This window comes from Homalodisca vitripennis, chromosome 6 (assembly GCF_021130785.1).
Source record: "Homalodisca vitripennis isolate AUS2020 chromosome 6, UT_GWSS_2.1, whole genome shotgun sequence".
Classification (NCBI taxonomy): domain Eukaryota; kingdom Metazoa; phylum Arthropoda; class Insecta; order Hemiptera; family Cicadellidae; genus Homalodisca; species Homalodisca vitripennis.
Window position 1 is genome coordinate 33,643,272 of NC_060212.1, and position 18,203 is coordinate 33,661,474.

Sequence of the window (18,203 nt, forward strand, 5' to 3'; positions counted from 1 at the left end):
GAATGAAAGAAGGCATAATAGGCTGTCATGAGCATATCCATGTTAACGCAGAACTTTAATTTTCTAAGTAAGTAAATAACTATTGCCATTTTTTACACATCATTTGCACATATATATCCTAGCTTAGCTTACTATCTAAATATATTCCTATAAGTTTTACGGATTTAAAATTTAAATCATCGTAATTATTTATATCCAGAGAGAAACATGTATTCTCTGTTTTATCACTGTTTACAACAAGGAAATCAGATCTGAACCATTCATTTGCATTATCTAGCAGCCTTCTATTATTTATCAATAATTGGTATATTTTTTCATTACTACTCACTAGGGTGGTGTCACAGCATATAGTACAGAATAACGGTATATTGTGTGCAAAATCATTCACAGCCACTACAAACAGACATTTAACAGCCATTTAAATCAATACAAAAAGACAATGAATTTAAATTAAAGTTTCAGATATGATAAAAGAAAAAAATATTACTCTATTGAAGATTATCTGTATGATACAATAATTTAAAAACATAAATATAAATACATACATTTAAACATTTTATTGTTATGACTTTTATAATTATAATAACATTGTACATATTTAATTGTATAACATTATACTTAATTAATGTAACTTTTGACTTTGACGATGTTTTATAACTGATAGTAGTATTAAGTTCTATTTTATATCTTGACAGTGTCACCCGTTCTTCCAGCTGCTTTACATGTGTTATTAGACTTTTCAATGTAGTTATTATTTACTGCTATTTTTGCCTGCTTTATTTTAAATCTATATGATCTTTTTGTCACCATATAGTCATTCTTAAAACTATTATATATTCTCTAAATCATTATTGCATTTCTGAAACCTGTCATACAAAAAAACAAGTTGGTTCTCATAATGTTTTGTTTACACACTTTCTATGTCACGTGTGTGTATGTCATTCTTGAGACTCAACACTGTAAAACTTGTGAATGTAGCAAGTCCAAATGAAAATTGTTGAGAATTTAAACTATCTTGTTGGCTATATGAGGTTAGCTTTAAGATTTCACTATCACTAATCCTTCTCATCCCCAATCTAATCAAACTCCCTCCATAACCATTCTGTTCTAACTAAAATAGTAATACCCAGCAGGGATCTCTTCTGGCTGGTTTATACCTTCCAGTTGAACCTACCACTGGGCATGGCAAAAACCGATGTGTCACTTAAATCTGGACAACCTTATGGATGTCCAGGAGCTGCACATCACTAACCGCAAATGTCGAGATTCTGGGGTGCAAAGGCAAGAGTGGTTGATAGGTCTAGTCTACTGCAGGAGATGACTGTTGGGAGTTTGGTGGGGTTTGTTCCCTAACTATCAGAGGTTCTTGCTAGCCTCAACAAGGGTGTGCCACCCCCTGCCTGCTTTGACTGGAGAGGCTAGTTCAGAGCCGACCTCCCCTTCTTCCGGAGGGAAATGACTTTGAGATTAGTGCCCTAATTCTTCCTCATGGATCTCGATAGGAGGCGGTCCCTACCCCCTACCCCCTAACCTTATCCATCCTGAATATCCTATCACTCCTAAAGCAGCGCTAAGGTTCTTATAGAACTAAGTACAACTTATAAGCTTCTTGTCCTAAGAGAACAAAAAAAAAACTAAAATAGTATGAAATAAAACTTTATGACAATTTTTTAATTTCCGCATTTTACACGTTTCTACAACTTATGCGTAATAATTCACTAGTATTTGGTGAAGACCTCTGACAACTAGTAGAAAAGAGTACAGGTGTCCTAATATTAAATCAGATTTGACTTTAAAGGATCGGAGGGGAGTCGCTGGCAGTGGCACAGAACAACTACGCCGTTGTCTGGTTCATGGGCAAGGAGCTCAACACAGTGTTCGGTCTGCAACTGAGCTTCGCCAGAGTCGGCTCCACGGTGAATCTCGTGGTGCTAGGACCGCTGTACAACTGGGTCGAGCAGTTCTACCACGGCCACACCTGCTTGGGTGTAACTCTCTTCATAGGTTGGTAGTGAATTGTCTATCACTAGAACGTCACATTTAATGTGGTATTTTCTTGGACAGTATGTCAGTACTTTATTATTTTTCCACACTTTACTTGAAATCAGTAGTTTTTAAAACACATCCTACTGGTGTCCGAGACTTGAAAAACAGGATCACTGCTGAGTGCAGACACTTAACCAGAGAAACTTTTAGAAAGGTTAGGCAAGAATTTTAAAGTAGGTTAGTTTTTTTGCTTGAACAACAATGGATACCAATTAATTTTAACATTTGATATGAAGTTTACAAAGGATTTACAACAGTATTCAGTGAGTAATTCTGTTGTTATTAGCAGTGGTACAGTAGTTTATTGACTAATAATTATTGTGTAAAAAATTACATTATTGGCTGCTGATACCAAATGGCTTGGGCGATTTCAATTTCCTTTTTACCAAAATACAGCATTTTTTATGAGCTTCAATTTGAGGTGTCACAAGGTATTAGTTGCCATTTAAAAATGTTGACTTTGGTTACGGGGGGGCAGGGGAGTGAGCACCCTCATTTTGAAAGTAATTTTTTTTTGTTCCCCCAATTAGTACTATACACTCCCATTTACAGAATTTTGATACTTGGGCTATAAGTCTTTTAATACGAGTTTGAAGTTTTCAAATGAACACACTGTATACACCACCCTAACTGTGTTTACCCTTAGCATTGTCTAGATATACTGCCAAGAAAAAAGTTAAAACCCTTCAGTATCAACAAGTTTTAATCCTCCACCTAAAAAAATATAATTATAGATTAATCTTTTAACTGAACCTCATACTTTGACCACAAATTAGCTAAGAGAACTCCATTTTTCATTGGAAGTATGGACATATTATAACACTTGTTCTGTCACTTGGATGTAAGGTATACTGAATAAGATTAAATAGCAACCAAGATTTTCAAGTTTGTACTGAATTTTGTTCTATTTATTGATTTCTCGTTGTTTGATAAAGTTGAACAATAGTTTGTGTGAAGTTTATTTTGGAGTGACTAATCGTATGTAAAGTTAGGAAAGAAATTGTTATAATACATTATAGGTGAAATTATCTTGTATGAGTGAGTTTGTTACTTAAGTAAAGTAGATGACTTGGGTAGCCTCAGTGTTGGTGGTTAGCTTGAAATATTTGATTTTGTTGTATTGGAACTGGAGGAACTGATTTGTAGTATTTTGTAGTTCAGTGCAGTCTCTATAATCCGGCCGTGCGGTAATACGGCAAGTCCAGTAATCCGGCACTGTGCGAGCGATGACGGGTCGGGTCAATGCCCTTCGGTTCATGTCACTGCAAGCACGGATGACTCACCGGCCCACCGCGCCGCCACTAGTCACTCGTCAGTTGCTTGCCTACTTGCGCTCTGGCTACAGTACTACTGTATACAGCTTCATTCTGTTGACCGTTAACTGATTTCTAATAAATTTCAATGTACATTTGTATGTTTTTCGTACGTTTTTACCCATACATCCATTAATCCGGCAATTTCGGTAATCTGACACTACCAATCCCGATATACTGCCGGATTAGCAAGATTGCACTGTACTGCTTAATGAATGGGGGAGGCTTTATATGGTACAAAGTAAATTTATTTTTTATTTTTTTTAAAAAAAGGAGAGGCTGATCCTCCTTAGAGCCTCATTCTGTCCAGCCTTGTGGGTCACTGTGTTATGCGAGGATCTTGTAAAACAAAATAAGTAGGAAAGTCGATTCAGTGCAAGGTACTGATAAAAAGTGCTACGGTCACAGACAGGATTTGACCTTGCACTATCTCTAACTTAGATCCAAAGTCTGGCGTCTTAAACCTCTCGACAGTTGGTACTCCTAGTTAGTTACGCAGGAAAATAAATGAAAAAATTCCAAAAAGGGTTATATCTATATTTTAAAATACATTGTGATTTACAAGCACTTGCAGTAATTACGTAATAGTGATTATGTGATACAGTGAGGTTTCTTGTATCGTAGCGACTGCCACCTGCGTCATGTCGCTGCTTGCCGCACTTCTGCTCGGACTGTTGAGAAAAAAGAAGGATACGTCCGCCAGGGACAACCCCAACAACGAGGTGGCCAGGATAACTGACGTCAAAGACTTCAATGTCACGTTCTGGCTCATATGTGTCATCTGTGTTGTCTACTACGTTGCCATCTTCCCCCTGATCGCTCTGGGCAAGTGAGTAGCAGTACCTGATCACTCCAATCCCATTTACAGCTCTCTGGGTTCACTTGTTTACTAGTTTTATCATTTAAGACAAAATTTAAATCATTCGTAAACTATTAACCTTTAGAATGTTATTGGCATGAACATCCCTTTGTACTGTGTACATTTCTAATTCAGGGAATTCATCTTCATGAACAACTAGGTTAGGTGACTTTTCTTGTATATGTGTGAAAATTTCAAGATCGTTTTCAATATTTGTGTATGTATAGCCAGTATTATTTAAATGGTCAGTATATTTTAAATATGATGTCTGCAATGCTTTTATGTTAACTAGCAGTTATCCCCCGTGGCTTGGCATGCGGTTTCGTAGATTTTACACCTTTATGAACACTTCTGGTTCAAGTTAATTATATTTCCAACGCAATATTGTTAGTTTCCTTGTCGCTACGATCAAGAATAAAAGGTAAAAAGGTGTATATTTATGGCAATTGTAATTTACTCCGTTCTTAGTTGTAGTACTTTGTGTTCCATAGTTAATTTTGCCTTTTTCCCAATCAAGAAAATATATACATACATAAACAGCTCTGAAAAGCCTACTTCTTTCAAAAGATAACTAAGATAGGTTTCATGACAGTCTTTAAATGTATGGTAAAAGTTAAATAGTAACTTTTTGTGTATAATTAATTACTTTGTACATTCAGGAAATGTTGATTAAAGATACAGATTGTTTTTATGATTCAAATTTAAGTAAATCAGGTAATAGTTACTGATTATTTCATTAACCCTAATCAATATTTTTTATTATTTTTAATAATTTTTTAGGCTCAGTAACATACACTTTTGGTTTTTATATTAATATTTGTTTAAAATGAAATTAAAATTAAAATTACTAAGCATAGTAGATGTATAACTAGATTTGTATACTTGTCCACACAAGTTTTATCTTTTTCCAAACCGTTAGAATTGTCAATTGTTTGAAAATATAGCTTGATTCGTGGAGAAAGCTGGTTTAAAAGGGAAACTGTAAAGAAAGTGAAAACTACAAACAATGCCAGCCTGTGCATAACATTGTTAAATTTATAATAAGTAAAAAAAATAATACACCATTATTGTTTCATGATATAACAATCTATTTAATAATTAAGTATACTAAACAAATTTTTTAAACAATAACAAATTGATTGTGTCTGCTATCATTAATCATAATTCAACATGTCACAGGCAGCTGTCAAGTGACAAAAAAATAAAGGTACAAAAGTTTTGATAACTTTAATTACATAACTACAAAGAAACTGTAATTTATTTACTTTACAATGTTAGAATATCTAAGTATCATCGGAACAAGTCAGAAATATATTACATTTCATATGATTTTTATTAAGTAAACAAGACTGTCTGTTTATGGCCAATTGCTTGCTTAAAGATTTAAGTTACAGTAACGTAATAATGTTATAACAAAATACTTGGGACATTTGTTAAGGAAACAGGATTTTTCCGGACATTTGCCATCGTTCAGTGAAACAAGAAATCAGTAACACTACATTTCGAGATCTGCAATCTGATCTCTTCTTCAGGTAAAGAACTAACCTAATACATAATTACAAACTAGGTTAAAATAAACAAATCTTACCAAAGCGTTGTGGCACGCCTTAGTCAGGAATCGCAACCTACATGTTGTTTGTCATATTCACTAACTCTATAAACATGCACTTAATAAAAAACTATACAAAACACTAATCATTAAAACTGAACTACTGAATACAGGTCACAATACGTCTTCACTCGTCTACTAACCACCTACGCCTGAGACCTACGACAATGAACGATGGCAAATGTCCGGAAAAATCCTGTTTCCTTCACAATCCTTCCATCGTCAAAATTAACCTTCAAACGGACATTTGTTAATTTCTGTAATTTTCTTCCAGGGTGTTTTTTGAGCGCAAATTTGACATGACGGAGAATGATGCCAGCTGGGCGAACAGCATTTTGTACATCACATCTGCCGCGTTCTCACCGGTGTCTGGCTACCTGGTCGACAAGACTGGCCGGAACGTGTTCTGGGTCTCTATCTCCATCTTCTTCACCATAATCGGACATGCAATGTTGGCCTTCACGCTCGTCAGTCCGTACTTCACAATGGTGAGTGTTTGTCTTCAAAACCAACAGGTCATAACGTGATTAAACTAGTTTCACATGAAACTCACATAAGCAGTGTCATCGTAGGTTTTGGTAGACAAAGGATAACATTCATTATTTTAAACTATTAATAACCAATATTTTTGGTTCATGCATAAAGTTTGCAAAAATAGGTTGTTTTTTGTTTCATTTTGGATAATAAATCTATACAGAAAATCATATGGCTCGCGAATCACATGGATTGGTCTCTATTTCTCATTTATAATAGCATTACGTACTGAAATATTTACCATAAGACAACTTTATATCAAGAATCTCTTACTTTATATTTACAAAAATTCCAGTAACCTCTTTTCTCCAGTCTCACATTCAAATAATACCCGCTATTCCAATAGTACTGGAATTCGATCTTTTAGAGTGAATAAATCAATCTCAACTACTAATTGCTACTACATCTCCCAAATTTTATATCAAAATATTTCTTCAATTTTAAACAACACTAATATTTTTCTGCGCCTTCAGGTTTTATTTAAAAAAAAAAAACATAAGTAATTTAACTGTATCGGAGGCATAGTCACTGATAGCGACCAACTATGGACGGTTTCGACCGCTACCTCTCCCGCTACACCCTCCCTCCTACGGACACACTCATTGACTCAAGACGTACATCGGCATTGGCTGCATATAGTTGGGGTTGTGGCTTTCATCAATTAAACCAAACAATAATAGTTCAAACTCATTGTCGCAATTATTGTTTTTACTTGAGGAACTCGGGTCTACTCACAGGCCACATTGCCTATGTAGACCCATTGCCTTAGAGCAACCTTTCCTCAGGCAGATAAGATAACAATTTATTATAAGAAACCTGTTACTTTTATTTGTATCTTTAGATTAATAATAATTATTACGTGTATCTTTTCTGTTCTTGTGTATATTGTAAATCGGATGGAAATAAACTAATTCATTAATTCATTTACATTATATATCATTGTTATAAAAGGTTTTTCGGGATATCTACTGTGGAATTGGAATATCACAGATCCTGATGTACAAACAAGACTTCTTCACAATTACAAGACTGCAATTGCTGTATCATCCAAATGTAACTGATTGTACTGCAAATGAATTTTTGAAGACTGGGAGAAAAGCACATAATAGCCTTATCAGCTATCATCTTACATTGAAGCATTAAATGTTTACAACAACCTGATTGGAGAACTGGCTGTACAGGTCACCTTGATTTCAGCTCCCTAGTAAACTTCAAACACTTTTACACCCTTAGTTTTAGTCGTAGAATAATATATAAAATCTGATTTTAATCAATACCCATCCAAACTGTTTATTTTTCAATTGTTTGATTGGTTACTCAGAAAAATCTCAAATTGTTTGTACATTATTGTTTAAATGTTTTTAAAGTGTGCACTGTGTACTCATATAAGAACTAAAAAGAATTTTGATGCATATTAATTATATCTTTAAAAGGAACACCCCCTTAATTTAATAACCGAAAATAGGGCATAAATTAGATTTCGCTTAAGAATATGATACAACAAATGGTATTGTTTTGCTACCATTAAAGCAAATCCCCAGTAAGAGCCATCGGTAATTCTAAGCAATATATGGGTCAACCTCGATTTTTCTCATATTACAATATAATGTTCCAATAGTCAATTAGAAAAGGAAATGACTAGAATTTCTTGCCGGAAAGCAGTTATAGGGAGCAGGCAACCGCCAGACGGTCATATATTGCTTAGAGTTACCTATTAGTGATCAGGGGCACTGACGTGATCTGGGCTTCAAATTTGGAACTACTCGAGTTAATTTTTTTTTCTAAAAGAGCAAGCAGCGCGAAGCGCTGCGCAGCGGGCAGGCATCGTGCGTGATCCTTTTTTTTATTAAAAATTTCTGATAAATTGTTATTACATATTACAATATAATGTAGGTAATGTATGTAAAACAATTTTTAAACACATAATTACATGCTGGAAAGCAAAGTAAACCAATATAATCCGCCCAATACAAAATCTCCGTAAAAATCTGGTAAAGGAATCTGTGTCATTCCTTTGGCCTGAATCAATTCAGTATATACGAAGATCACGCACGATGCTTGCCCGCTGCGCAGCGCTTCGCGCTGCTTGCTCTTTTAGAAAAAAAATTAACTCGAGTAGTTCCAAATTTGAAGCCCAGATCACGTCAGTGCCCCTGATCACTAATAGGTAATTCTCGCGGTTGCCTGCTCCCTATAACTGCTTTCCAGCAAGAAATTCTAGTCATTTCCTTTTCTAATTGACTATTGGAACATTATATTGTAATATGAGAAAAATCGAGGTTGACCCATATATTGCTTAGAATTACCGAGCCATCCTTAGCTATAATAAAACATTTCAAGAAAAAGTAAAAGTAAAAAACTCTTTTTTCATATTTTGTACATACATAAAATGAATAGCATCCATAATACTACAAACTAATATGTCATATTCATTATTTTTAATAAATTACTTTGAAAGTTGTGGTCTTGAAATGCGAATCCTCGATACCACTAAGAATCGAGGTATTGGTTTTGGAATCGATCCATTCGGGGGTTTTTACAGCACTATTGTAGTTTCAATTTGATCCAAGTACTGTATACTAATTGTAATTATACTGTCACTGTACTGTTTGTTGACAGAGCTTGATTGGTATCGCTTACTCTATGCTGGCTGGTTCTCTCTGGCCCTTGGTAGCGTATATCATCCCTCAGTACCAACTGGGAACAGCTTATGGAGTGTAAGTCCCAATTTTACAATTGTTTTACACACCAACTTAACACGTTCACAACGGCTTATTTTTGAACGTTTTTATATGGCGTAAAATTTTTTAATAATCATGGTAAAAAACTTATCGTCCTTTTACGTTATATGTCTAAGTGTAACAAGAAATGTAATCATCAGTCATAGGTGGTTGGTAGACGAATGCAGACATATTGTGACCTGTATTCTGTAGTTCAGTTTCAATATTTAGTGTTGTGTATAGATTTTTATTAAGTGCATGTTTTAGAGTTAGTGAAGTTGACTCAACATGGAGGTTGTGATTCCTGACTTAGGCATGCCAGAACACTTTGTTATGATTTGTTTATTATAACCTAGTTTGTAATTTTGTATTAGGTTAGTTATTTACCTGAAGAAGAGATCAGATTGCAGATCTCAAAACGTAGTGTTACTGATTTTTTGTTTCACTTTATCTCTGTTATCTGCATTCCACTATTGATCAAGAAGTATGTACGTATTTTGCAAAATTATTGTGTTAACAAATGTTTCAGCCTCTTTGATGAACTTCACCTGATACATCTAAGGTTTTAAGTGTCAACAGCTGTTTAATGTCAGTTAAATTTGTATTGTGAAACTCACTTACTTTCATTATGTTTCCAAATTCTAAAGCGTTCCAGAAAATTTTTCCAATCTTTCTCTTCCTCCAAAGCTTTTTGGACTTCAATGAATATTTAAAAAGTTCTGGAGATTAGTGCTTAGCAATATATTTTGCAATTCATTTTTATGTATAGCATTAAGTTGCATTGTTCTCTATTTTAGAAAGTAATTGAAAAGAAATACAAATTTTTTTTGTTCATTATAATTTTGTATAGTTGGCACTATACAGATACGTTGTCTTTAGCCAACAATATGCAGTGTTTAACCCTTTCCGGGCCAGGAGGCAATGTATTGCCGCCATAGATCGTGTCCGAAAAGTGCTAGGTGGCAAAATATTGCTGTTGGTGACATGAGAAAAGCGCCAGGCAGCAATATATTGTCTCCTTGTTATTCGTTGTTTTCTTAAATAAATATGACATCAAATGATTAAAGTTTTATGTTTTTTTATTCCCTAGTTTATTTGTAGATAATTAATATGAATATTATTTTGGAGGTCTATGCATTTTTATTTCGTAATTGTCACGTGACAATAAAATGTTGCGAAGTACAATTATGCGTATTTTTAGAAAATGTGTCATAAAAATTTATTTATGAGAAAAATAACACAAAATTTTGTATGGATGTTCCTTTCTAAATGTATAATATAATAAAATAGCTTCTCACAGTAAAATTTATTTTTACGTTTTTAGTTATTTGCAAAAGAATTTAAAAAAAACTTGTATGTAATCAATTAAAACGTTTTTTTTTTTATTACTTAAAACTACATCTATATTTTGGTGATGTTGATAGTATATATCTATACGAGTAATTTGGTGCATATTTTAGGTCATTGACTAATTTTTATAAAACTTATAAATTTTAATCTAAGAGACTGCAACATCCCCAATTTTAGCCTGGCACTTTTGACTAGTCCCAAGGGAATATGAGATGTGAAAAAATTTTGCAACATCTCATATTTGCTACTGGCCCTGAAAGGGTTAAATATTTTAATAGATTTTTTTATTACTAAGAATTGAAACAAGGCAAATGTGATATTTGAAGTTGGGTTAGATAACATTAATCATTCCTTAAGTAATTAATTGTCAAGTAATGTGGGAATCTGGAATAGATTTAACATCAAAATTATAATTCTAAACTCTTAGGGGTTCTGAAATTGTGTTTATATTTAATTATAAGTAAAAAATATTACTTATATTGTGTAGTTTACGACATTGGCTATTTTTGTTAGGAGACGTTAGGCTTCTCGGTGAACATCTGGTCGTTCTGTACGACATTGCATTCTCGGTTACGGAACCACCAACATACTTTGCCGTCCCCCTGGATGGCCTTCAGGTTCTCAGAAAAGCTCGGGTACTTGTACTTGAGCCGATCAACAGGACAGAACAAGCCTGCACTGTCCAGGAGGCACGTTTGTTCTTCACCAGGCTCCGACCCAGGCAAGCACGGCGGCCGGATCAGGTGTGGGGGCAGCTTGAACTTCCCCTGCCCCTTCTGTGCCATTATTTTCTGGCGGACTTTCTTGGTGGGATCTTCAAAAGGTGGAATTCCGCAGCTTCCGACTGTGGCCGTGGTCTTTTGTACATGCGCTTGTCTGATGACCTGGGGCGCAAAGGTCGCACGGACTGCTCTCACGACGTTCTGGAACATTGGACAGATGTGGTGTTGATGTGTGTGTGAGAGTGTCGTGTCTGTGTTTACATGAGGGACATGCCAAGTGAATTTGCTCTCTTACATTTTGTTTTTAGTATCTATGGTTTCCAATAATAGATTGGCTCTGTGAACTGAAATTTTGTTCTATTTTATATAAACTTTTAGATCAATTTTTGAGCAGTATAAACTTCTTTCTGAGAATTATGACTATGTACTCATAATATTACGTAATATACATAATACATACTATACGTACATAATATACGTAATAAATGTATGTATTTCAGTTCCAGAGCTCTAAGTATCGAGAATATTGGTCTGAGAATGACTAAGTCATCTATATTACACAATATACATTCATAAATAAACAGGGGTGCATTGTCAATATACCTACGAACAAGTCTAAGAATAAAATAAAATTTAAGATGATGAATAAATAAATACGTAAACTATATACAGATTTTAAATGTTTAAAATTTAGAACGTTATAATGTTTAAAAGAAAACTCAACCCATTGCAGGCAAAAGACGCGCACTACACGTCGTACCGTTTAGTGGACCAAACACCGAAAGACGTGAGCTACGTGTCCTCTTCGTCATTTAGCAATTACTGTTTATTTTGTGCTTTTTTCACTTGAATGCGCTCGGATGCTCTCAGTTACATGTGGTACTGTTTTGTTTTCACAGTATCAGCCTACAAATAATATCGGCTGGAATATTATCTTCACTTTCATTTTAAGTTCACACAGATTCCAATGCTCACACTTAGGATCATGGATAATTGGAACTAATTCATGCAGTGTTGTTCTTTCGTTTTTTTGTACCTGTCTCAATGTTAATGGTTTTTTCCAGAGCCCAGGCTATCCAGAACCTTGGGCTGGGAGTAATTACAATGCTCACTGGTATGATCATGGATAATTGGGGCTACTTCATGTTGGAGTTGTTCTTTCGTTTTTTTGTACCTGTCTCAATGTTAATGGTTTTTTCCAGAGCCCACGCTATCCAGAACCTTGGGCTGGGAGTGATTACAATGCTCACTGGTATGATCGTGGATAATTGGGGCTACTTCATGTTGGAGTTGTTCTTCCTGTTTTCTTGTACCTGTCTCAATGTTAATGGTTTTTTCCAGAGCCCAGGCTATCCAGAACCTTGGGCTGGGAGTGATTACAATGCTCACTGGTATGATCGTGGATAATTGGGGCTACTTCATGTTGGAGTTGTTCTTCCTGTTTTTTTGTACCTGTCTCAATGTTAATGGTTTTTTCCAGAGCCCAGGCTATCCAGAACCTTGGGCTGGGAGTGATTACAATGCTCACTGGTATGATCGTGGATAATTGGGGCTACTTCATGCTGGAGTTGTTCTTCCTGTTTTGCTTGTTCTGTGAGTATAGCATGTTTTGGGTACATTTCCCATTGATTATTTTGATTATTTGCCATCTTCATTTCATCCAGACTGTACTAATTGTCCCTGGGTGATATTAAAACTATTTATTTATGTAATATTCTATTTTTATAAATTAATGAGAGAATCTAAGAGAAATTCTTAGACATCAGAAAATCTAGGGTTAGTTGTAAGATAGGGCCTTATGGCCCTCAATTCGCCCTTTTGTAGATTATGTATACGATACAAATAGTCATTTGAATTTAAATTTGAATACCTGATAGAGAATAGAAGGTAACCAACTTTCATGTGAGTGATGAATAGAACATTAAGATTTTTAGGGTATATTTTGGTAGCTCTCAAGTATACATGTTGATTCACAAAGATATGCTGAAACTGTGGGGGCTCATTCATCATGTATAAATAATGAAAATAGTTTATACAAACATGGGTTCGGAAATGCTTCGTTAGCGAGTTACGGCTAGTGAAAGATTTTGCTTGAATTTCAGCTCACCATGTAAAACAAGGTCCTCCTGAAATTCTGGTAAGGTAGATTAAGATGAAAATTAAATCGTTTCTTACGGTTTTTGACCGAATAAATTGATGAAACAGGTCCAAGAACTGTAAGTTAAGTAGTTTCTGAAAAATCTTCACTTGTGTGAAAAATCACATTTTTCATTTTTGGGCGACAATAACTTGTTATTTCACCAAGAAACAATTCAAGTACCTAAATTTGTATGGTGACTATGTTGAAAAATAGTATTTGTGTCACTTTCAAATATATACACGACAATTTTTTTCTTGTACTTTGTTTTTTGTTTACATAAAAAAAAATAGTCTACTTTCGGGCTAGCCCTCGTAGGAAAGCTTCACTTCATACTGTGCTGATTAGGGCTCTGATTGGTGATTACATTGTATTCTGATGTAGCTTCTTACAAGTGTTATCCACATGATTCTTACAGTGGTGACCATGTTTTTTTTTTTTTTTTTTTTTTTTAATCTTCAAAGAAGTTGTTATGGCAGAACTGAGTATCCATGTTTATTGCAATGTACAATAAAACCTTCAACAATTTGGAATGTTTTACTCAAGAGTAGAACTGTGTACACAATATTAAATAATTGCACATTCAACCAACTAGGAGATCAATTGTAAAGATTGTAAACAAGACAGGCTTTAAGACCAAACCCTTAGGCATGCCTGTAGAGAACTGGATCTTACTGATCGGGATGTTTTGTATGAATCTAGCCGACCATCTACCACCTGCCTGTCATGTACTAACTATCAAACCCCCTTGTTGCTGTTCTATAAACACCAAACACTCCCAACTTTTAAGGTGCGGGTAGTGGTAGGCAAATGGTGTAAAAGATCCAGTACCACAAGTAAGTTGATCCACAATCAACCATTCAAATCTCTTTATTGTCTTATGGCAGTTATATATGCAGTGACAACGTCAAAACGCTACGAAAGGTATTGCCGGATTCACAATTCAGTGTGGTCCGAAAACTAGTATTAAGTCTAGTTTGGTACAAACATTTTAATAGTTGTGTAAAACTTTTACAAAAAAGAAAATATATATTTAATAGCCTAAAAAAATTAACAAATCGTATATTTTTAGCATACAGCATACTAAAAATTAAATAACAAGTATTATACAATTTGAAGAGAAATAACAAGATAACAATAAATAAGTATAATTAAAATGTTAAATTAGTAAATTAATTTAAAACGTTTACATTTAAAATATGTTTTTATTTTAGCTTATTATTATTTATTATCTATCTATTAGCGTATGCCCGGTTCTGTCATTTGCCATAATGGTTTTAACTAGAACACAGATACAAAATAAGATTGGTAGTGATCTAGACAAATTAGAACTTGCCACAGTAAACAATTCTGTTAAACCTTTGCTTGTAGATTTTGTGTACGCTTTTAAAGAGATTATTGGTAAATATGATCATGCTGTGTTATTCGATCTGCTACCACTAACTAGCGAATGTTTGGGAAAGTTAGGTGAAGCTTTAGACCATATCACTGCTTTAGAACTTAGTTTAAAAGAAAGTGAATCTGAAAAGAAACACTTAGAAATAAAGATATCAAAAGAAAAACGTAGCTATGAACTAATGATAGAATCAGCTCTGAAAGAGGAAGAACGTAACAATGCCTTGCAAGAGGAAATAAGAATTCTAAAATTGAGAGAATCATCTTTTCAAAACCTACCCAAAGCTCAAACTGTTGTAATTCCAAATCCAAATTCGGGAAAAAATCATATGGACTGGAAAGAGGTAAAATCCAACCATAAAAATATTGTTGTAAAAAACCAAATACAGTTTCAGCTCAAAACTGAAAATCAATTTGAAATCCTCAACAAAATCTCTAGTGAAACCCTCTCACCTTCAAAATCTTTAAATACCCATAATAAAGACCAGAATGTAAACAATAAAAAGACCCAACGGCCTGCAACAGTATATCCTGGGAATGATTCACAGAATATAAAATCAAGATACCCTAAATTAATTTCAACTCGAGTTACTAGAGAAATTCAAACAATAAAGAAGAGGAAAGTTTTAGTGATTTCAGATAGCCATGGCCACATGATGAGTGAACTATTGTCTCGCAGATTGGGTCACGAATATGCAGTGAGTGCTGTGGTGAGACTGGGGGCCCCACTAAACTATGTAGTCCACGATCTCCCTGGCATGGTTAAAGAATTCACTACCGACGACACTGTAGTGATTATGGGGGGTGCAAACGACATAGGAAAAGACTCGGGCCTTTCCCTTTGTGATACAGTGCGTCGAGCTGCCTCTAGTGCTGTCAAAACAACTGTTATACTATGTACTATACCCTACCGGTACGATAAAGTAAAACTCAATACTCAGATATCGGATGCAAACCAAGAATTTAAAAACAATTTGGATATACCAAATCTTGTTATTCATAATATTAACAGTGGTCTCGTTAAAAAACATTACACTCGGCATGGTTTACATATGAATAAGACTGGAAAGAAGGTTATGTCCAGAATTCTTGCTAAATGTATTGAGCAGTGTTATGGTAGTGTAGCTAATGTTACTAATCCATGTTCTCCAGTGCCAGATAGGTTATTTGCAGAACCACTTTTACATCAGTCTCTAAATGATACTCAGACATCCACCCTTAGACAGACAATTCACGCACATGTAACATCAACACCTACACCTCTTTCACCCACGACCACTTCAATCAATAACGAAACCCTTCATAACGCAACACATTACACTGACAACACTTTTTTAGGGCAGACCAGAAACAACCTGTCACTAATGGAGGAGATGAAAGTTTGTGTAGCTCTGGATGGCGACGATCTGGGCAACATCTCGAGAAACTAATCATAGTTAGCTATAACATTAGGAGTGTTAAAAATAAAATTCCTGAACTTGTCATATATCTTGATTCTCTTCCTCGATCTCCAGATGTGCTGTGTCTACAGGAGACTTGGACTGATGCTGACACGGAGGCTCTGCTGCATACCGTGCCTGGCTACAGACTTGTCTCTTGCTATTCACGCTCAGAACAAAAGGCAGGAGGGACCGCGATACTAGCCAAATCAAATCTAAAAACTAACTCGGTTAAGAATATGAATCGAATTAAATGTATCGACGGCACATTTGAGTACAGTGTTGCTGAGGTTCTTAAAGGTTGTAATTCGTTTCTAATAATGTCTTTGTACAGAAATTCTGAGAGCAAAGCTCTAGATTTCTTATCTAGTCTCAAGGAAGCGCTCACCCTAATCTCTAAAAAACATAAACACATAGTTATAGCGGCAGATTTTAATATAGACATTTTGTTACAATCAAAACAATGCGAAATCTTTAAAAACGTTATCACCTCTTTTGGTCTGAAAATAAACTTCGTAAATGCAACGAGAATAACAAAAGTGTCATCAAAATGTATCGATAATATTCTCACAAGTTTTAGTCCCGATGTATGCAAATTGATGGAGCCTTCATTATCTGACCACCAAATGCTGTTACTAGAATATCCCTTAATAAAAAAGAATCAAACCCAAATTTAAAAAAATAAATTATTTAAAAGACAATTCAATAATTACAATATTAGTAATTTTTTAAATAACCTTGAATTACAACTGAATATTTTCGATTATTATATGACTGAATTTGATTATTTTTATTCAACATTTCTAAAACTTTTTGAACAATGTTTCCCACTGAAACTCTCAACTGTAAAAGACAAGAGGAGTACAGCAGGTTGGATGACCTGGGGAATTAAAACATCATGCAAGAGAAAACGAGAATTATATGAAGCTCAGAAATCACTGAACAGTCCAGAGCTCACTAAATACTATAAGAAGTATTGCAAAATCTTAAGAAAAGTAATTCTTGCTTCAAAAAAAATGGCAAATGACAGATTCATATTGGATGCGAGGAACAGGCCACAAGCGATGTGGGATGTGGTTAATAGAGAAACTGGTAAGTTAAAATTTAAAGCGGATGAGGACCTTGAAATAATAGTTAATAAATCTCCCATAGTCAATAATTTCCAAATAGCCACTTTATTTAATGACTTTTTTATTAACGTAAGTAAATTAATAATACCAAACGAAAAATTATCGATTAATTTTCTGAACAAAGATAACAAAATTTATCCAACTTTGTTTTTGTACCCCACTAACGCTGAAGAAGTGTTTCACATCATTAAAAATTTAAAAAATTCCAAATCATGTGGATGGGATGAAGTTCCAACTCACATATTAAAAGTATCAGCCTCAATTATATCAAAGCCATTAGCTCTTTTCATTAATAATTGTTTTTCAAATGGTATTTTTCCTGAAAAACTCAAATACTCACTAATTAAACCTATTCATAAGAAGAATGACAAAACTGACATCTCAAACTACCGTCCTATAGCCCTTCTTCCAGTGATTTCCAAAATTTTCGAAAAAGTAATCGCAGTCAGAATTCTTAAACATTTTACTAAATATAACATTTTGTGTAAAAATCAATTTGGTTTTAAACCCAACTCATCAACAGCCTCAGCAGTTTTTGAACTAATTGACACAATTTTATATTCAATTGACAAAAAACATCATACTGCATCTCTTTTCTGCGACCTTTCAAAGGCTTTTGACTGTGTTGAACACAGTATATTGTTAAAGAAATTAGAATTTTATGGCTTAAGAGGCTCAGTTCACAGCTTATTATCTTCATATTTACTAAATAGGAAACAAAAGGTTACAATTAAAAATAGCTCTTCTGCCAAGTTTTCTTCCCACTGGCAACTCAATGATCGTGGCGTTCCCCAGGGCTCGGTGCTGGGTCCATTACTATTTCTCATTTACGTGAAAGATTTCCCACATAACCTAACTACTTCATCTGTAGTTCTGTTTGCTGACGACACCACTCTTACTATAAAAACAAAATCTCTTGATGATTTAGAGAATAAAATTAATCAAGCAA

General features: G+C 34.5%; 1 protein-coding gene across 1 annotated transcript in view; it reads left to right on the plus strand.

The window, feature by feature from the left end:
• Nucleotides 1–18,203, plus strand: part of LOC124364244 (major facilitator superfamily domain-containing protein 1-like) — a 55,419-nt gene that overhangs the window by 11,419 nt on the left and 25,797 nt on the right. Inside the window, exons 4-8 of the mRNA XM_046819569.1 lie at nt 1,799–2,004; nt 3,984–4,188; nt 6,102–6,315; nt 8,981–9,078; nt 12,634–12,746. Of these exons, the coding sequence (XP_046675525.1) occupies nt 1,799–2,004; nt 3,984–4,188; nt 6,102–6,315; nt 8,981–9,078; nt 12,634–12,746 (836 nt within the window). The remainder of the gene's footprint in view (nt 1–1,798; nt 2,005–3,983; nt 4,189–6,101; nt 6,316–8,980; nt 9,079–12,633; nt 12,747–18,203) is intronic.